This window comes from Anolis sagrei, chromosome 5, assembly GCF_037176765.1.
Source record: "Anolis sagrei isolate rAnoSag1 chromosome 5, rAnoSag1.mat, whole genome shotgun sequence".
Lineage (NCBI taxonomy): Eukaryota > Metazoa > Chordata > Lepidosauria > Squamata > Dactyloidae > Anolis > Anolis sagrei.
Genome location: NC_090025.1, coordinates 165,295,048 through 165,316,576, shown reverse-complemented (window position 1 = coordinate 165,316,576; position 21,529 = coordinate 165,295,048). Strand labels below are relative to the sequence as shown.

Genomic DNA, 21,529 nt, shown 5'->3' with positions numbered 1-21,529 from the left:
GTAGTCAAACAAACTTACTACTAAGTAAACATGCATAGGATTACATGGTAAAATACCCCCCCCCCCCCAAATCTCTGGAAAACAACAAAACAAAAGAGGAGAAACTCCACCATTACCCACGAACACAGGATCAGCAGTGGAAAAAGCACTACTTTGTCTATTTATCATTTTTTTATTTGTTGGCTTGCTGTAAATATAACAATTGCTGCATCTGACAATGAAATCAAAATATAAAACAGACTATCAATCAAAGTAGATGACACCTAGATAAAAGCTGAAACTGTTTATATATCAGGAAAGAATAAACAATTTTATCTTTGTGACTGAAAGATGGTATTAACAAAATGGCTCAATCTAACCAACGTTGGGGCTGTCAAGATAAGGGAAGCTTCTTTTTTCATATGTGGTGAATGTGTAAGAAAGTGAAAAACTACTGGTCTAAGATTTATGTGCTAATTCCAATAAAATTAAAGGGAGATCGTGCAGTGTCACCAGAAATGTATTTGTTGGATATTATGGATAATTAATTGGACAGCAAGCATGGACTACTTCTTTGATATGTGATAATAGCCTCAAGAACACTATTTGCTCAAACTTAGAAACAGACAGAAGCACGCATGATGGAAGAGTGCATTAAGATTGCCAAGATAGGTCAAATTGACAAGTTAACACAAGTTTTAAAGGACAAACCAACAGAAGACGGTCTGTTTTTCTTTTTGGAAAGATTTATAACCTTTTTGAACAATAAGAAATTTAACAATGTAATAATTTGTGGCAATGGTTATTAGTAATTTGTAGTTCAATCTGTAATGAAAGAAAAATATATAATTCTTCTTTCTTTTTTTCTTGAACTACAGTTTAGTTTGAAGGTTTTAGTACTGTGTTTTAATAGTTTGTCTTAGACCTCTACTACACTGCCATATAATCCAGATTATCAAACCAGATAATCCACATTATCTGCTTTGAACTGAATTATATGAGTCTATACTGACATATAATCCAGTTCAAAGCGGATTATCTGGATTTTATATGGCAGTATAGAAGTTATATATGTGCATGTATCATCCTACGTGTATGCATTTTTCTTATTTTCCCTTCCTCTTTTGCGTTACTTTTCTTTTACTTTGGTTCTTAATTATGCTCTCATTGTTGAAGCTAATAAATAAATAATAATTAAAATAAAAACTGTAGGTTGGAATTACTAGTGTGCTTTGGTCTGAGAGAGTAAAATTTGAATCCCTATTTGGCCATGGAGATTCAGGACCCTTCCACACAGCCCTATATCCCAGAATATCAAAGCAGAAAATCCCATGTTACCTGAGTGTGGACTCAGATAACCCAGTTCAAAGCAGATATTGTGGGATTTTCTGCCTTGGTATTCTGGGATATAGACCTGTGTGGAAGGGCCCTGAGTCCACACAGCCATATATCCCTCTTCAAAGCAGATACTGTAGGATTTTATTCAACTGTGTGGAAGGGGTCTAAGTTTGCATTTACATACTGACTCTTCTTTATGTACACATTCACACATACCTTCACACATTCTTAAATGGTGACTCCAAATATGCAGGACTACAGTTGCCATGATGGCTGAAGATAATTAATATCATAAGTCCTGGAAAGTGCCAGGTAATGGAAAGCTGGTTTACACATAAATTCTTATTTCTACAATATGCTCATAAATATGCTGTTCCCAATATGCTGTGGGGCACAAACATGCTAAATCCCATTCATGTGGTTGGATATCTGTGCAGTTGAGGGTTATTTCCCCAATGGATATGTCTAACTCTTCTCCAATGTGATCAGGTCTGAGTAGCAAACCAATCTGGAAGGCAATTCAAAGTTTAGCATATGATCTTTCCCCTGTTTCACATCTATTAACTTCAGAGTTGATTATCATGTTCTTAAGTAACATGACCATTATTTTCCCTCTTTCCTGGAATAATGTGAATTTTGAATTGCCTTCCAGATTGTTTTGCTACTCAGACCTGATCACATTGGAGAAGAGTTAGACATATCCATTGGGGAAATAACCCTCAACTGCACAGATATCCAACCACATGAATGGGATTTAGGAAAGCAGTTTCTTGTTAGAGAAAGGCATGGAGCAGGCATGGGCAAATGTCAGTGCTCCGGGTGTTTTGGATTGCAACTCCCACAATTCCTAACAAGCAGTCCAAAACACCTGGAGGGCCGAAGTTTGCCTATGCCTGGTATGGAGCCATCCCTCAGAAGCATTCATATACAATCTCTTACTGATCTAACAAGATCCTATATCTGCCAGATTCATTGCTCACCTTGCCCAGGGAACCATCCTGGTGGCCAACCTCCTGCTGATACAGAACCCAGCACCTCCAGTGGCAAACCAAAAATACACTGACTTCTAAATGGATGGAGAAAAACAACTGAATTACAATATGAAATATGCAGAAGATTAGCAAGGTGGTCCAATCAGTTTCTATTGGCTGAACGAAAGATACAATAGACATTTCCAAATTGATTCAGCATCTAAGGGCCCTTCCAGACAGGCCCAAAATGCAGGACCTGTCTCAGTTTTATATGAGGTGTCCAAATGATGCCTCAGGTAAAACTGAATTAATCCAGAGTAAACTGGGATTCCCATTTTGCTCCAAATTAATAAAACACCTGGAAATATCTAGACTTTAAGCTAAGGTCCAGATCTTTTCAGGTGAGAGTCTTTTGGAGATTGACTCCTGGGACTGCTTTCACGATCCTGGGGGTCAATCCCTACAGCCATCCTGGTTCTTTGGGCTCAAAGAGCCAGAAGGAGCAAGAAGGCACCCATTCCCTCCCTTCCCCTCCCAATCCCCCACTTTTCCCCAAAACCTACCTGTGGGGCCTATCAGCAGGACGGGTCCACCCAGACAGCTCTCCTGGTAGTCAAAAATGATGCATCAAGAGTGGGGATGAGGGATTTCCCTCCCCACTCCTGATGCCTCATTTTCATGTGTCAGGAGAGATTTCCTGAGGGGCCTACACTGCTGGCAGGCCCCTCAAGTAGGTTTTGAGGGAGAGTGGGGTGTTGGGATGGGAGATGGAAATGGGGGCTGGGGGGCTGGATGCCATCCTGGGTTAACCAGTGTTTGACCCAGAAGGGCATGTAGCCACCCGCAGGGAAAGTCCAGGGTTTGGAATGGGGGTAGGGACTAAATACCGAAGAATGCGGGATTTAATATCCCATTTCCTTCCAGGATTTAGCTATGTCTGGAAGGACCCTTATATAACTTGTTCCGGTTCATCTTAAAAGCCAGAGTAGATTCAGAGCCCCACTGACATGGAATCCACCAACCATTATGGAAAAGAGCAAATTTAATATTTACTTCTAAATGTTTCCTATTTTGTAAAATGCATTCTCCCTCTAACCAAAACATTGCCTCTCTTCTATCAAAATGAGGTAGCCTTGGGAGAATTCCAGACTGCAGTGCTGTTATGTAATTTTAGATGCCATGCTTAATAGTTTAACCAGTACTTTTTTCTTTCAGTGATTAATTGGGATAGCACATACGTGTTATGAGATATACTCCATTTAATATTTAATATTTATTTACATTTAATATGTATTTGTTTGTTTGTTGATTGGGGTGGCGGGAGTACAATGTTTCTAGGCTTCCTCCTTTCTATGTTTTACCAGTTTACGCTATGCTGTAGAAAGCTGCCTGATGCTTGGTCAGACTTCCTGTCTACATAATATAATATTGTAATGAAGCAGAGTGACATGATTGCCTGTACTAAAGAGTGACAAGGTGTTGGAGTAAGGAACTGATTAGGCCATGTAGCTTGCTCTGTGCCAACTATGCTAACCTATCACCCTCAGGCAATGGTAAGTGTGATGGCACGCCGGGGATTGAAGGAAAAATATGTGTCTGGCTATTCCCCAGTGGTTATCAGTATACCCTTTATGTACTTTATTTCTTTAAAATAAGACTCTAGAGACAAGTTAAAATCAACCAAATAAGTTTACTGGAAGTTTACAGGAGGGAGAGAGATCTTAGGCTAAGACATCACAGTAAGGAATGCTGGGAACCACTAACATCTAAAAGACCAGACTTTGCCCATCCTTGAATCAAAGTCTTCCACTATTTTGTGTTCTGTCTCTTTTACTGTTCCTTTAAATGTGGCAACCATTTTGTTAATAGCCATGGGGCTATATTCCTGCTTCCAATAGGCTCAAAGAAGAGTATTGAAAAGAGTTAGTAATTTCTATGTTGTAGGAGCCTATCATTTGCTGCTGAGAAAATAATAATAAACTTTATTTATACCCCACCACTATCTCCCCAATGGGGACTCAGGGCGGCTACCGGATCAACACAATCAACATGATATGAAATTGAAAATATAAAAAGATAGAGGTTCTTTTAGAAAAGTATTCCTTACTTCCTCTACAAGCCCCAGCCAACCAATCTGCTGCTTAGGCATAATTCCTGGATCAAGCATTGGACTTACTAAACTGCGGCATAGACACTGAGACCTGGGAAGCCCTGGCCCTTGAGCACTCGTACTGGAGGTCAGCTGTGGCCAGCAGTGCTGCAGAATTTGAAGACACATGAATGGAGGGAGAAAGGGAGAAATGTGCCAAGAGGAAGGTAGATCAAGCCAACCCTGACCAGGACCACCTTCCACCTGGAAACTGATGTCCTCACTGTGGGAGAACATGTGGATCAAAAATAGGGCTCCACAGCCATCTATGGACTCACCACCAAGACACTACACTTGGAGGACCATCATCCTTTGGCTATGAGGGATAGAAGAAGAAGAAGAAGAAGAAGAAGAAGAAGAAGAAGAAGAAGAACAATAACAGGAGGAGGAGGATTGGACTTACTGTCTGGTTGTTAGGCAATGTTTCTGAGGCATGAATTGGTCTATTCAAGCTTGGTTTCCCAATATAAACATCTTTGTCTGGAGAATAGGAAGTCAAGAGATTCAGCAAAGCCTGTGGGTTCAGGTAGTTATCATCATCAAGGTGACAAAACCAACTGGAGAAGAAAAAGGAAAAAAACTCAGTTGAGACATTCAAATGGAGGGTACAGTTTCAACTTAATTCTATAGAACTGTTGCTCAGGACTGAACAGTATTTCTATCACCGTCCATCCTACCAATTCAATCTAAGCTAGAGCACTTCTTGTTGAGGGCCAAACAATGTCAATGTTTTGCTATGAACTGTAAAGAAGTTTTCCAAGATACTGAACTCTACCTCCCAAACAGGCTGAGCTTTTTCAACCTTCATGCATTGAGACACATACGTACCCATTTTTCTTAATTACGTCTGCTGGGGAAAACATGCAATCCATTTGGGGAATAGTGTTTGTAGAAAGGTAATGTGATGAGTGAAATCTCAATCATTTCCTAGCCTTATACATAAGTAAAATACACAGAGAGTTGGAACAGCAATTTTAGAGGAAATTAACCTTCCCATTCACAAGGTCAATGTACCTCCTGAAGCAAACTAAAAATTGTTCAGAAGTGCATTTTATCAGGATCACAGTTTGTAGAAGTTGCTTTTTTATTACAAGTTCTAGCATTGCAGGCTGGATCTACAACTGCCCTATATCCTAAGATCTGGTCCCAACTTATCTGCTTGTCCCAGGTTATCTGGCAGTGTAGACTCATATCATCTAGTTCAAAGCAGATAATCTGGGATCAGATCCTGAGATACAGGACAATGTAGATCCAGCCCCAGAATCTCTCATTCAACACAACTAGCAGTAACTTTTCAAGCTATGGTCAATGAAACTTCACGTCTGTAAGTGCTGTTTTCATTTTCACAGTAACCTCAGATGGCCCCAGTTATTGGTTGACACCAAAGGCATTTAGCAAAGGAAAAAAACAGATTGAATAATAAAAGCTGATCAATCACTACATTAGAAATAAGCTATGGAGCAAGTATTTACATTTATTGACAACACTCATACATCAATATAATGCTCTTCAAACCCCCATTAAGTTTGCCTGGATATTGATCCCTGGATGCACTGCCCAAATCCAATAGGTTTGCTCACCTCAGGCCACTTGCTAAAAATGCATCCAACTCTGCTGCCATTTTGCAAGAAAGTGCTGGATGGCTGTGGTCTGCAGAGCAGTTTGTGACTATCACATGATCACCTAGTGAGAAAACAAAAAAAAATTCTGGATAAACATTGAGAGCTATCTGGATTTGTGGGTTTAGCAGCAGGAGGCTAACATAGCTAAAGAGAGCCAGGCTCATACAGAGATAATATTTTGAGAGCAAGATCACAAGTGTTAATGTTCAGAGTTGTATAGTATTGGCTTAAAATGAGATACAGCCCAAGAATCAGATACCCTAGGCCCCTTCCACACAGCTGACTAAAATGCCACATTATCTGCTTTGAACTGGGATATATGGCCGTGTGGACTCGGATAACACAGTTTGAAGCAGCTATTGTGGGTTATTCTGCCTTGATATTCTGGGTTACATGGCTGTGTGGAAGGGTCCCTACTTGTCATGCAGCAGGCACCAATCACTGAGTCTATTTCCTGAGGATTTCAGATGCAGAATCCATGTAGGGACATACCCACCATATCGTATCTATGCCACCTGGGAGTGAGACAGGTCCATCAGCCCTTGAACCCATCCTGACCCTGGTCTCATGACCCTCAAGGAAACTCCTGATGAAGAGCACGCAATCCCCCTTTCCCCCACACCATTAAATCTGTGACAAGAAAAGAGTTGCATGAATGGAAACTACAAAGTAGAAAAAATGGGTGGGAGGATGCCTGGATGCTGGAGTTGCACCAGGGAGAATGCATTTTCCCTGGGCAAACTGGAGGGCAGCCTACAGTTTCATTATTCACCCAAGGGAAGCTGAGTCACTAGCAAGCTCAAGTCTTTTCAATTACTCATTAGCTGCACCATTTCAGACACCCTTTAAAAGCCCATGGGCTTCTGGGGAGCAGATCAGAGCATCAAGGAGGATGTTGGTCACACTCTCCTGCTACACTCCACCATAGCCCATCAATGGGCTCTCCAGGGGCCTTTTTGCACTACAGAACAACATCATGCAGTTTTAACTGCCAGAGAAACATTCTACGGAATCAAGAGTATGATCGTTTTATGAGATGTTAGAGTTCTCTGGCTGATCAGTCTAAATGCCCCTCCCTAAACTGTATCAATCCCTGGACTCCACGGGATGGGATCATGGCAGTTAAAGAGGAATACTAGTGCTATAACTATACTGTAAAGGCCTCAGTTGAATTTAGGGCAGGCATGGGCAAACTTCAGCTCTCCTGGTGTTTTGGACTTCAACTCCCACATTTCCTTACAGTAGGCTGTTAGGAATTGTGGGAGCTGAAGTCCAAAACACCTAGAGGGCCGAAGTTTGCCCATGCCTGGTCTAGGGGTCTAAGCTGTTCATGACTTTTAAAAAATTGGGCATCAAATCATTGCCTCTAAACCGCCCTGAGTCACCTGAGGGCTGAGAAGCGCAGTATATAAATATAATAAATGAACAGAATAGAATAGAATAGAATAGAATAGAATAGAATAGAATAGAATAGAATAGAATAGAATAGAATAGAACAGAACAGAACAGAATAGAGTATACGCAGCACCTAGAACAGTGGTTCAGAAGCTGTGGGATCCCAGATGTTTTGGCCTTCAACTCAATTCCCTCTACGAACCTACACGATCCCTTTGATCTTCCGGAGAGGCCCTTCTCTCGCTCCCACTCCCGTCGCAAGCGCAACTTGTGGGGAAGAGGGAGAAGGCCTTCTCTGTGGTGGCCCCTCGGCTCCGGAACTCGCTCCCCAGAGAAATTAGGCAAGCCTGCACCCTGGCAGTCTTCAGGAAGAGCCTAAAAACCTGCCTGTTCCAGTGTGCCTTCAATGAATGAACAACAATCCCTGACCTTGACCAAACCCTGCACAAAATGCCCTCAGACACACTTTATCTTGCCCTCTAGTGCAATTAAACCCCATTGTTTTGTCCCAGCTGAACCTTCTTCCAGATACACTACACTGCTCATCTCACCTAGAGTTTTTGTTAAATCTTTAAATCTTTGCAACTGGCCCTCCCCATTGTGTTCAGTTATTGTGATTTTATATTGCACTGTGTGTTAACTTTGTATTTTTTGTATTATTATTGTCATTATATTTTATTGATTTATTTTAATGTTGTATATTTGCTTTATTGTAATTGTTGCGCCTGGTCTCATGTAAGCCTGAGTCCCCTTGGGGAGGTGGTGGCAGGAAATAAATAAATAAATTATTATTATTACTATTATTATTATGGGATTTGTGGGAGTTGTAGTTTGTAGGCCAAAATATCTGGGTATCCACAGAGTGAGAACCACTGTCCTAGCATAAACAAGGAGATACTGACACACAATGTTCCCCCAGGAGGAGTTTTGCCTTACTCTTTCCAAAAGGCCCCCATATTGGAGGAGGGCAACTATTGGCTAGGACAGCTGATCTTAGATAGTCATGTTTCCTACTTCACAGAGGCCATTCCTCTGTTTTCAGGGCTACCTGTGCAACTCCAGTGTAAAGATAGTGAACCACCTTAGGAGTAAAGAAGCAGGGATGGAGGTTGTTCATCAATCATGAGCACCAGATTAGTAGACTGAGAAGGCCACCAGCTCTGTCCACACTGCAGAATTATAGCAGTTTGATACTGCATCAACTGTCATGGCTTAATGCTATAGAATTTAGGGATGTGTAACTTTGTGAGAGATTTTCCACTCTCCGTCAGACAGTGATGGTGCCACAACATATCACAGACTCCTGAAATTCATAGGATGGAGGCATGGCAGTTAAAGAGTCTCAAATAGCTATAATCTGCAGTGTGGATGGTCTAGATAGTCACAGTCTTTCCCACTATAGCATGATGTATTTCCACGTAAATTATAATAATTCTTTTCACTTTTGCAACAGTTCATATAAAACCGCATGCATACATTTTTTTGCAGATCTATGTTCTGCTTTGCCCTGTTTTTTTTTTTGTTTGTTTGTTTTTTTGATAAAGCATTGGTACCATCCAAAACAGAAGCTGTTCGTGGGTATTAGAATAATTCTCTCTCCTTTTTCTTCTCTTTTTGTTCCACAACAAACAAGGAACCGGAACAAATACTTCAGAATTTGCCATTTTTGCAATGTGCAGAGTTACATTACATTTTTGTTTTAAGAATCATCGTTGTGGGATGCTCAGAAAAACAATTAATATCAAAACAGGTGGGGGAGTGTTGAGCCAACAAAGATTTATTTATTTTTATGAGGCCCAGTAATGTCATTTGGGTGGAAGGGAGTTGTGCGATGCTGGTCATCATTCTCCTCCCAGGCACGACATATGGGGTACTGTGAGGATGACACTTGCCCAATTATTTTATGCACAGTAATTACATTAGCAATTATAGCAGGAGCCAGGAAAAGAAACTCATTTTCTTAGCAACAAGCTACTGAAGTTCTGAGCACTGGGGAAATGAGATATGTCGTCCACAGAAGCATTGTCTAGAAGGCGAATGGACAGGACTGTAGCAACAAATGAGCATAACCTAAACATTTATGACATGCAATTTTTAAAAAGTGGTTTTCTAAATATTAGCTGACCATTTTTTATTAAAAAGAGGAACACAATGTGCTACTTAACAGCCTGCAGATGGGAGCTGTATTTTTCAAAACCAAGTTATTTACTTCATGCAGATTTCCTTCTTATTGGGAAGGAGGGGTGTCTATTAATTCAAAGGATTGGAAGAACTGTGCAAGCTGTGATAAAAGACTTTATTCATTATTTGACACCTGAAGATCTAAAAACAGTTTTGTTATATTACCTTAAGGGCCTTGTCAGTGAAACATATCTGGACTGAGACTCATGATAAACCATTCTGAAGCCAAGTTAATTGGGAAAAAGCGGGCATGTCCTTCCATTTTCAAATAGCATCAAAGATCTGGGCCATTGCACTTACGTACAACAAAAGGAACTGGGAAGCAGTAACACTGCCTCACAACAAAGGAGGTTGCAATAGGTAAAGGTTTTCCCTTGACATTAAGTCTAGTCATGTCCAACTGGGGGTTGATGCCCATTTCCATTTCTAAGCTAAAGAGCTGGCATTGTCCATAGACAACTCCAAGGGCATGTGGCTGGCATGGCTGCATGGAGTGCCGTTACCTTCCCGCTGGAGCAGTACCTACTGATCTACTCACATTTGCATGTTTTCGAACTTCTAGGTCAGCAGAAGCTGGGCTAATAGCAGGAGCTCACCCTGCTCCTTGGATTCAAACTGTCAACCTTTTGGTTAGCAAGTTCAGCAGCTCAGCAGTTTAACCTGCTGCACCACTGGAGGCTCCTGTTGCAATAGTGAAGAGGAAAAGCAAGTTTAGGAGGCTCTAATCAGGTTGTTTCTAATGAGACATGTGCTGTAAGCAGATATTTAGCCATATTGCCTCTTGAAGCCGTTTTGGGCATAAGCATCGAAAGCTGCCAGTGGTCCATCAACCTCAGTGTTTTCTTCACCTTCTGGCAGGATCTCCCAGATAGGAAGCTTTAATACCTCCACTTCCAGATGCCAGGAACTGAACCCTGGCCTTTCTGACTGCAAAACATGCTGTCTCCCACTGAGTGACATCCCTTCCCCAATGCTGTCTATGTCAGGATGCTGTTAACCATGGACACTTCTTAATACACACTTTAAAGAAGTCAGTTAGCAGATGTTGCACAATGCCAAAGGCTGGATTACCCAGTATTTCCTGCAGCTCATCATCTTCTTTATCTGTGAAGACATGTGTCTGAGAAACAGAAGAAACAGGGGTTATTCCAGTGTCAAACATTTGCTGAATTCCATACCTGCCAGCCTTTGACAAACCACATAATTTGCTCAGCCCTGGGAAAGCATAATCTGAGATGAATTATTACTGAGGTAATGTACATGAAGTGCTGCGAACACTCGGAAAGTGTTTTGCTCTATACAAATGGAAAAATAATGCCTCCCTCCTCCTTCACAGAGGTGCTGTGAAATAAGTGTTACAACAAGTTTGGATATTTTTAAAGTGTTATATGATTATTGATAATAAGCATCTGGCCCATCTTCTTGGCAAAGAGAGAGGAGCCAGCAAAAGGAGAGAGGCAGAGAAAGGGACTGAGGAAAAGTCTTTTTTAAAAAAAAAACAGATTGATAGATATTACCATATCTTTATTTTAAAAGACACTGGTCTTCTGATGGCTTGCTTGCTCTACAGCGCTAATCCAAGCCAATTTGAAAACTGCCTTTAACCTGTCATGGATCTTCCTAAATAAATCTCTCCTCTATAATCAGAGGTGGTTTTGATCATTATTTGCAATAGACTTCTAAAGTCCTCATAGAATGAGAAGTGCAATTTTGCCCCCCACACCAGAACTTTTCACTGGCATGGTTGTCTTGACAATTCAGTAGGTCTGAAACTGGTTTCGTGATATAGTATACACCACCGAAAGGGATCCTCAACAGAGAGCCCCATTATGTGTCCTCTTCCAGTAGATGAGGGAGGCATCAATTTTAAATGCCCCACAATGCTTTAAAGCAGCATTTTTCAACTTGGGGATCAGGACCCCTGGGGAGTCGCAAGGGGATGTCAGAGGGGTCACCAAAGACCATCAGAAAACAGTATCAGAGTTCTGTGTGGGAAGTTTGGCCCAATTCTATTGTTGGTGGGGTTCAAAATGCTCTTTGATTGTAGGTGAGCTATAAATCCCAGCAACTACAACTCCCAAAGGTCTATTTTCTCCAAACTCCTCCAGTGTTCACATTTGGGCATATTGAGTATCCATGCCAAGATTGGTGGAGATCCATCATTGTTTGAGTCCACAGTGCTCTCTGGATGTAGATGAACTACAACTCCAAAACTTAATGTCAATGCCCACCAAACCATTCCAGTATTTTCTGTTGGTCATGGGAGTTCTGTGTGCCAAATTTGGTTCAATTCCATTGTTGGTGGAATGCACAATGCTCTTTGATTGCAGGTTTATGCTAGCAACTACAGCTCCTGAATGACAAAATCAATTCTCCCCCCCCCCCCCCCCCACCCGCTGCTGCAACTCCACCAGTATTCAAATTTGGGTGTATCGAGCATTTGTGCCAAATTTGGTCCAGTGAATGAAAATAAATCCTGCATATCAGATATTTACATTGCAATTCATAACAGTAGCAAAATTACAGTTCTGAAGTATCAATAAAATAATTGTATGGTTGGGGGTCACCACAACATGTATTAAGGGGCCGTGGCATTACGAAGGTTGAGAACCACTGCCTTAAAGTGACACTATATTTGGGATGGAAGGTAGGGAAAGAAGACAAGTCTCAGTACTAGCAAAGAACCATATCATAGCAGTTAAACTCCAATAAGTGGCCAAGCATGTTCCAGTATTGTTGACATCAGCCTTGGAGTACATATGTGCCATTTACATGTTTCTGGACACCAGCCTCATTGCCTGAAGGATCTGGTCTGATCTAGCTCCACTAAAGAAATCATGAACTTCAGGCCTGGCCATCAAATTTTGATTGTGCTTTTCCTACATGGTAGTGGGCTGTGTTTGAGCATGTAAAAATCAGTTGGTGAGTGTGTTAACTGAAAAATGCAAAGCACAGAGTTGATTGGTTGGGCCATGCCCAGAAGTTAGCTGAGCCTGGGAGTTTTGGCAACAGTTACATGTTTAAGTTTTCGGTGCAGGACCTTGCCAAGACAGTTAGTATTTTTGCTTCTTGGCTGTGGGAAGAAGATCTTTCACATGGACACCTAAGGGCCATTTGAATATCTCTCAAAGGACATTGTGTGAGTCAATGCAACTGTTCTAATGACTATATACATGTTGTTCTGCATAACAAAGAGTAAACACCTTATTATTTACCGATCATCTACGTGGCATATCTTTTCTCTAGCAAGAGAGTGTGTGGATTGGTAAAGATGTGAACTACGTGTGATTTTCATTCCACCACAGGTTTGATCAGATGGCTCATGTGGTCTCTTCCAACTCTATGATTTTATGATTCTATGAAACTGAGGTTAGTCACAAGAGACTCTTTCCCTGATATCCACAAGGTATCTAACAGGAGAGTAAACAGAAGCTTTGGAAATTTGAATTTAGAAAAGAGCAGCTGCTTGTGTGCAAAGGACCCATAAACTCTCTTTTGTTTCCCAGCCCTCCTCCCCTTCACTCCAGTCCCTCCCTCGGCCCCTCTTGACAACATTATGTGGCATGTTCCTCCATCCCAAGGGCAAAGCGGGGATCACGTCCAGCAAAGAATAGCTCCCCTCAAGCGGAAAATGGGCTTTCAAAAAGCCAAGGGGACTGAAAGAGAGAAACACAAGCCTTAAACAATTTCCCCACCAGCTGCCTGCAGGCTGGTTAAACACTGTGCTTGCATTATACATTGAAAGCGGGGCAAAGTCATCCAGACAGTCACCGAGCCACGTGGGCCTTCCCCCAGGCCCGGTTGCAGCAAGGCCTTTCTGCACATTCGGACGAGATACTATTGTGGCGCTCTTGTTTCCAGAAGAATAAAAAGCGCTAAGGGGCAACTATAGGGGAGAAGAACCTCAGGAAAAAGCAACACCGACAACAATATCTATGGATAAAAGACATCTGCTGGGAATAAAAGGAGGCTGAGAGTCCATGGAAAGCCATTGTTCCTTAAATCAGTGATCGGAGATGAGAATTTCAAAGATGTATGACAGAGCTGTTCACCTCTGAAAGAGGTTCAGCCCTGATGTTTGGGCAAATCTGTGTACATCTCACAAGACAGTTTTCTCAACTTTTTGAGAGTGTAGAACAGACAGGTATCAATACAATTTCTTCAGCTTGTTCTACACCTTCGCTAAAGGAATGCTGAATCTGTGACATGCCACCTCTCTCCCATGTATATCTCTATAAATATGCTTTTCCAAATGTTTTGTTTCATCTTCCCTTTACCTTTGTTGATGTATTGCTAAAAACGTAATGTATGAAGAGGCCAAGAAAGCATACATTTAAAAAAATCCCTCTCTTCTCTGAATCCCAACAATCATCCAGCCTAAATCCTTCCTTCTTGTGGGCATCACACAAGTGAAGTGGGTGTCATTTAAAGATCCTCCTTAGGTAGCAAAAGGTTTTGGGTCAGCTTTAAATCACACTCTGCTCTGAAGTCCTCCCTTTCCTTTGTTCATACTCACATCTACATTATTTAATTCCTTCCTTTACCTGCTTTCAGGTTAAGTGAGAGGCATCAGTGTTACTTTTTCTAGGTGACCCAAAATGATGGATGAGACAGATCAGCAGAAGCATAATGAACAATGAAAGGCCTGGAATAATGAAGGAACTGACCATATGTGAGTTTGTGACAGAAACTATTCAACCTGCAAGGAGAGTAAATAGTAGAGCCCAGAAAGATAGGCTGCTGTGAGTTTTCCAGGCTGTATGGCAATGTTCCAGAAGCATTCTCTCCTGATGTTTCACCCACATCTATGGGAGGCATCCTCAGAGGTTGAGGGGTCTATTTGAAACTAGGCAAATGAGGTTTATATATCTGTGGAATGTCTAGAGTGGGAGAAAGAACTTTTGTCTGCTTGAGACAGGTGTGAATGTTGCAGTTGGCCACCTTGATTAGCATGGTATGCGGTAGATTCCTGCAGAAGTGAGAGGATCGCACTTGTCCTTTGCTGAATGTAGCACTGCCACATAGGGATGCTGGTGAAGAAATACAACATACAAACTATCTACAGACCTACTATGCAAATTCAACAAATGCTATGTTTTGCAAAGGACAAGAGGGATCTTCTCACCTCTGCAGGAGTCTACCGTATACCATGCAACTGTGGACAAGTCTACATAGGGATCACCAAATGCAGCATTACCCAAACACAAATAAAGGAACATGAAAGGCACTGCAGACTATTTCAACCCAGAGAAGTTAGTCAAAGCAGAGCACCTGATGAAACAACCTGGACACAATGTATTATTTGAGAACACAGAAATGCTGGACCACTATATAAACTGCAATATCAAACTACACAGAGAAGTCATTGAAATCCACAAACCTGTGGACAATTTCAACAGAAAGGAAGAAACCATGAAAATGAACAATATCTGGGTAGGTAAAGGTAAAGGTAGTCCCCTGACATTAAGTCCAGTCATGTCTGACTCTGGGGTGTCGTGCTCATCTCCATTTCTAAGCCGAAGAGCCAGCGTTGTCCATAGACACCTCCAAGGTCATGTGGCCGGCATGACTGCATGGAACGCCGTTACCTTCCCGCCGGAGCGGTACCTATTGATATACTCACATTTGCATGTTTTCGAACTGCTAGGTTGGCAGAAGCTAGGGCTGACAGCAGAAACTCACGCCGCTCCCCGGAATCAAACCTGCAACCTTTCGATCAACAAGCTCAGCAGCTCAGTGCTTTAACCCACTGCGCCACCAGGGGCTCCAATATCTGGGTACTGAAAAACTCTAAAATCAGGACAGTAAATAAAGAGCAACAGGGGAATTCCAAACAAGAATCAATCAGGGTCAGCTAACACCTCCCAAGAAAGGATTCCCCAGGCAGCAACCAGCTAGGCTTTGAAGCTGCAAGGCCATTACATGCTAATCAAGGTGGACACTTGCAACATTGACATCTGCCTCAAGCAGACAAGAGTTATTTCTCCTACCCTAGACATGCCATATATATATATAAACTTCACTTGCCTAATTTCCAACAGACCCTCTCGACCTCTGAGGATGCCTGCCATAGATGTGGGTGAAATGTCAGGAGATAATGCTTCTGGAACATAGTCATGCAGCCTAGAAAACTCACACCAACCCAGTGATTCTGGCCATGAAAGCCTTCGACAACACCCAAAAAGACCTTTTAAACACAAGTCATCCCCATTACAAGTTATTATGTCCACTGGGCTATTATTACTGTTACTTATTGTAATAATTGTAAAAGTAGCTCATTTTGTGACTTGCCATTTTTCATAACCCTTCATTGCCTTTGCAAGGAACAACCTTAGAACTGATAAGAGGATAGCACCAGCTCAAAAAAATCCTTGTCACTATCCTCTCAAATTTACCTTTTACTAAAAATAAAGTTGTAAAAATCCAAAGGGATCATAAATCTCTCAAAATAACTTCTGAAACTTGATGTATCCTCTGAAATTGCTTTAATGGAACCATAAAGGAAGACCCTGTAAAATAACTATGAAACATCACTCTTTACACCAATAAGGTAACTAAGTGTTTCCTTTTGTTAGGTGACTAGAGTGAAAACTGGAGAAGATGTATTGAATGTTAATGGGTGTGTGAAACAAGTGTTGCATGTTAACCTGGTTGCATGACAAGCAAACACCTGCAGAAATTCCCTCTTTTAGACAAACATTAAAGCTACAGAAATTCTCTCCAGTTCTCAATATGCAACACTAAAATTGCCTTATGCCTGTTACCCCAAAAAAGTAAGTTGCCCCCACATTACTTCCAAATTGTGGAGAAAAGTTGTGTCGGATCAAAAAAGTATCCAATCAGGTGTCTCAATAAGAAGCTGATAAGTAGGGCATGAAAGGTTTTACTGATGTATAGTCCCTCATTTGTCTGAAGTTATTTAAGTATCAGCAAGTGGAATACTTAAATAACTTCAGACATCTGTAATAGATCATATGCTTTGCATGGACAAGATCCCAAATTCATCTTCTGGGAATTCCAGTAAAAAGGGAAACTCAGGTATCAGCTACTTAAGGGAGATGTTGACAAACTGGAATGTGTCTAGAGCTGGGTGACTAAAATGGTCAAAGGTCAGGAGAACAAGCCCTATGAGGATTGGCTTAAAGAGCTGGGCATCTTTAGCCTGCAGAAGAGAAGGCTGAGAGGAAACATGATGGCCATGTATAAACATACATGAAGGGAAGTCATAGGGAGGAGGGAGCAAGCTTGTTTTCTGCTGCCCTGGAGACTAGGACGTAGAACAATGGCTTCAAACTACAGGAAAGGTGATTCCACCTGAACATTAGGAAGAACTCCTAATGGTGAGAGCTGTCCTGGACTGTGGTGGAGGTTCCTTCTTTGGAGGCTTTTAAACAGAGGCTAGATGGCCATCTGTTGGTGGTGCTTTGAATGTGATTTTCCTGCTACTTAGTAGGGGGTTGGTCTGGATGGCCCATGAAGTCTCTTCCAACTCAATGATTCTATGATTTTACTACGAAAGAGCTGTCTGAGACCCCAGAAAGCCACTCATAATCAAGCTGTGTTAGATGGAAAGTAACACCATATAACAAAATTTGAAAAATGTTCTGTTCCCGGTTTGAACGTGTTGTTCCTGTTTAATTATGCAGTACTTACTTTGAAAGTAGTTGGTATACTCCAGAAACTTCATTTTGTGGCTGCCACAAACTATGATGAATTAGTTGAGACTCTATGAGATATTCATTGAAAAACTATAGCAAAATGTGCTGCAGGATGTCCCGCACAAACAACATTTTTGCAGCTCTGACGTGGGCTGGCCCATGACAGCACGAAGAGTTGGAAGCAATTGAACGAATAAACAACAAAAAATGTTTTCCATGTTTTTATGATAGAACTAATTAGGAAATGAAATTTATAACCCAGGAACCAAAAATTGTGTTGCATTGTGTAATTGGATGTGAAATAAGGATGCCCCTTATTAAAAACCTTCAAGCGAAAATGACATTTTTAGTACACCTTGATTAAGAGGACTGAAGGACTGAAGCAGCTTCCAGTTCCTTGTTCCCTATTTTGGGAAATTTCAGAACAAAGTTCAATCAGTAAACTGACTAAGAATTTAAATTACTCCATGGACCCTAAACTACCACATCCTCTGTTTGTGTGTGTGTGTCTATATATTCCTTTCAAAAGAAAGGAATCATTGGTTATATTGAAGGACGCATTCCTCCAATCACACACACACACACACATATCCTTTTTTCTTTTTCTTTTCTTTTTTTTGAGAACACCATTAATGCCTGATGGTGAGCTGTGTTTTGAGCTTTTAAAAAAATATATGATACTACTAACTAAGACCCCTGCCCGAGGACAAACAAATTAAGTTGAGGAGGTGGTTCCAGCCCCGTGGCTGCCAATTTACTGTTTCTAGTTAAAAGTAAAATCTTCTCGTTCAGTGGTGAGTGTATGTGAGTGAATCACATATGTTTGCTGGCCCCTTGGTGGTTCCCTCTTTTGCTTTCATCCGCAAAATCTCACAAGTTTCACATCCTCATAGATAAGCGGGTCTCAGGGGCCTTGCAGTCTCAAAGACCTCAAGCAGTTTCAATTCTGAATTGTCAGCAGCTTTCTCCCTGCAGTGTAGGACAATCAAAAGAGGCAGGCCAGACTTGGGCAATTATTTTGTCTCTTTGCTTTTCACCAAAGCTTCTTCTTAAGCTGTCTCTGCACGAAAGCTTCTTATGTTTTCTGACCTTCTTTTTGCTTACAAGATGACACATGCATAAAAAGATCCCGTGAAAAGATCCCATTTGGAAACACTGGCCACCTTGCACACTTCCATCTGTGGAAGTGCTTACTATACAGCTCTCAGTTATCATCTACCTGGGGGATAAGAAGAGGATCTAAATGGGCTTGACATTGGTGCGGGTGCCTTACAGTTTGTAAAGCTAAAGTGAGAGAAAAAAATCTAATTTGTGCAATTGTTCAAAATTCTAATCCTGGAAGACTTGAGTTCTTCGGATTATCATGCAGTCCAAAACTTGCTGCACAATCTTGAGCCAACTACAGTCTCATCTTCACCTACCTTGTATGGTTGCTATAGAGTGGAAAATCATATCTGCCAATAGATATTGCTAGTGACTTGCATTTCAGCAAGATGGTGAATTCATTCTGCTTTATAGTCCAAATGTTAAAAGTGCTATCCAAGTTTCTAAAACTCTGTCTTCCCTAAATTATTCAGTATCTTTTATAGCTCCTTTAAAGTTCAGGCTAAAACCCAGCACAGATTAGATGCCCCACTTGGAAAGCATCAACCAACCTTGTGTGTCACCCTGAACTTCCTAGGAAAAAAGCATTACATAAACCTAATAAATGCATAAATCATGCAATAACGGTATCTAAACCCTTTAAAAAGTTTGACACAATTGTTCTTACTCAGACATTTCTCAAACTTGCTCCTCTTCATAGTAATAATTTGATTCCACTATACATCATTTGGATTGTGATTCTAATAGATCAGACTTTCCGACCCTCATCCCTCCATGTCATCCCAAACCAGTTTGTCCATTTGTCTCCTGCACCCTCATCAAACTAGAGAATGAATCCACTTTAAATCCAGTTGCTGCCTCCTGCAGAGTTCTGGGGTTTGTAGTTTAGGGAGGAGCCTTCAACAGCCTCACTAAAACTACAAACCCCAGAATTCTGCAGGAGGCAGAAACCAGATTTAAAGTGGATTCATTTCCTAGTGTGGTGAAATATCTGGTTTGGGATGGTAGCAGTTGTGTCCCAGCATATCTGAAGGCATCGTTTAGAGAAAAGCTCAAACACTCACTCAGTTCTCTTCCTTAACTTCATACCAACCTGTTCTTTCAGCCGAGATATCCAAGTGTCCAGTAACAATCCCATCCTGGACTGGTGGAACTTGTGGGTTGTTTTTACAGCAATGAAAAGATCTTCAAGCAATAGACTTCTTCCAACATTAGAATGAGCTACATGGGCCAAGAGACTATTGTTTTCTTGCTCTGTGTGACTACCATGGTCCATCACATCCATCTGGGTCATCTCCTGTTGTGCCCATCTACTTGGTGTTCTTCCTGTATTCTTTTGGAAGACATCTGCCTCCTCCTGCATGCCATAATGCCTTGTGGAAAGAAGCACCATGCTCATGAAAAGAAAGATAACTCCAGAGAAGGCCCGGATAAGATACCAGCTCATTGCTCTCATCTTTGGTTCCCACAAGAGGAGTCCAGCAGATCTTTTTTTTCCCACTTGTATAGTGCAAATTCTGGCCTAGTGTTTCTGCTTTCCCACAAATGCAGAGAAAGAGGAAACAGACAGAATGTCCTGGCTAAGAAATACTCTCAGAATGCAAGAATGGGGACTTCAAGGTTCTCAAACAAATAAAACACTATCTACCTCTCCCTCACAATACACACACTCCACCATTCACACCTAAGGGTATGGGAAAGCCTTCAGGGTAGAGTCACAGCAGCTGGGGAGACCTGATTTTCCAGATAGCAGGGGACAAGTGACAGATACGGTCCTAGTAACAAGTAAAAGGACCTGTCAGCCTGAGCCAAAATATCACAGGTATAGGCTCCATTAGTTAGACCAGATGACCTTCAGGAGGTAGAAGTCAAGGGCTCATGAAGACAAAAGTCCATCCCATGAAGAAGTCAGAGAGCAACGCCCCAGTTTTTAAGGAACTGCAGAGCACTTCACACTTAAGGCAGCTGGTCTTTCAGGCTGTACAGTATAGTACTGACAAGAGAGAGAGTTGCCGCTGAAAGGGGGATTGCCTTTCTCCAGTCCCACCAGCTTTTTGCTACCCCCTCTTTTTTCTTCTTCCACATTGAGTGAAGGCTCCACCCCATTCCTTTTATAGGTACACAATAGAACTAGGCAGGTCTTTCTTCTCTCTGGGGAAATCTCACGTCTGTCTAACAGTCGTCTGCCTGCTGCTGCACTCCCAGCTGCTGCCCTCTGGCCAACTTTGTCAAGCAGAAAAAGTACCCTCATTACTGTGAAAAAAACAACTTCTCACTAATGAAAATCTCAGGGAGACTCTAAACATAGCTCCTGTATAAAGGAGTCTGACCAAGTGGCATAGAGTGAGGGAAACTGCAGTGCTCTCCTACTGGCAATCCCAGAAAACCTGACCATGATTTGAGTTGTTGTAGCCATTAGTAAGAGGAAGACAAAAAGTCTAACTGTAGAATTTGTTTTGCTTAATCTGAAAAAAAATGCAGTGGCATCACTGGATTGTGTGTGTGTGTGTGTGTGTGTGTGTCAGGAGCAACTTGAGAAACTGCAAGTCACTCTGGTGTGAGAGGATTGGCCATTTGCAAGAATGTTGCCCAGGGGATACCTGGATGTTTGGTGTTTTACCATCCTTGTAGGAGGCTTCTCTCATTGAATCATAGAGTTTGAAGAGACCTTGTGGGCCATCCAGTCCAAACCCCTGCCAAGAAGCAGGAAAATTGTATCCAAAGCACACCCAACAGATGGCCACCCAGCCTCTGCTTAAAAGCCTCCATAGAAGGAGCTTCCACCACACTCCGGGGCAGAGAGTTCCACTGCTGAATAGTTCTCACAGTCAGAAAGTTCTTCCTAACGATCAGGTGGAATCTCCTTTCCTGTAGTTTGAAGCCATTGCTCCGTATCCTAGTCTCCAGGGCAGCAGAAAACCGGCTTGCTCCCTCCTCTCTGTGACTTCCCCTCACATATCATACATGGCTATCATGTCTCCTCTCAGTCTTCTACATTTCTGCAGGCTAAAGATGCCCAGTTCATTAAGCCACTCCTCATGGGGCTTGTTCTCCAGACCCTTGATTATTTGAGTCACCCTCCTCTGGACATATTCCAGCTTGTCAATATCTCTCTTCAATTGTGGTGCCCAG

The 21,529-nt window shown here is 41.8% G+C and overlaps 1 protein-coding gene across 1 annotated transcript in view; it reads right to left on the bottom strand.

Annotated features, from left to right (window-relative positions):
• Positions 1–20,430, bottom strand: part of MFNG (MFNG O-fucosylpeptide 3-beta-N-acetylglucosaminyltransferase) — a 41,596-nt gene extending 21,166 nt beyond the window's left edge. The window contains exons 1-5 of the mRNA XM_060777006.2: positions 19,491–20,430; positions 10,707–10,755; positions 6,018–6,120; positions 4,841–4,994; positions 2,298–2,383 (exon numbers count right to left, since the gene is read on the bottom strand). Of these exons, the coding sequence (XP_060632989.2) occupies positions 2,298–2,383; positions 4,841–4,994; positions 6,018–6,120; positions 10,707–10,755; positions 19,491–19,853 (755 nt within the window). The 5' untranslated portion in view covers positions 19,854–20,430. The remainder of the gene's footprint in view (positions 1–2,297; positions 2,384–4,840; positions 4,995–6,017; positions 6,121–10,706; positions 10,756–19,490) is intronic.
• Between the last annotated feature and the right edge of the window lie 1,099 nt (positions 20,431–21,529).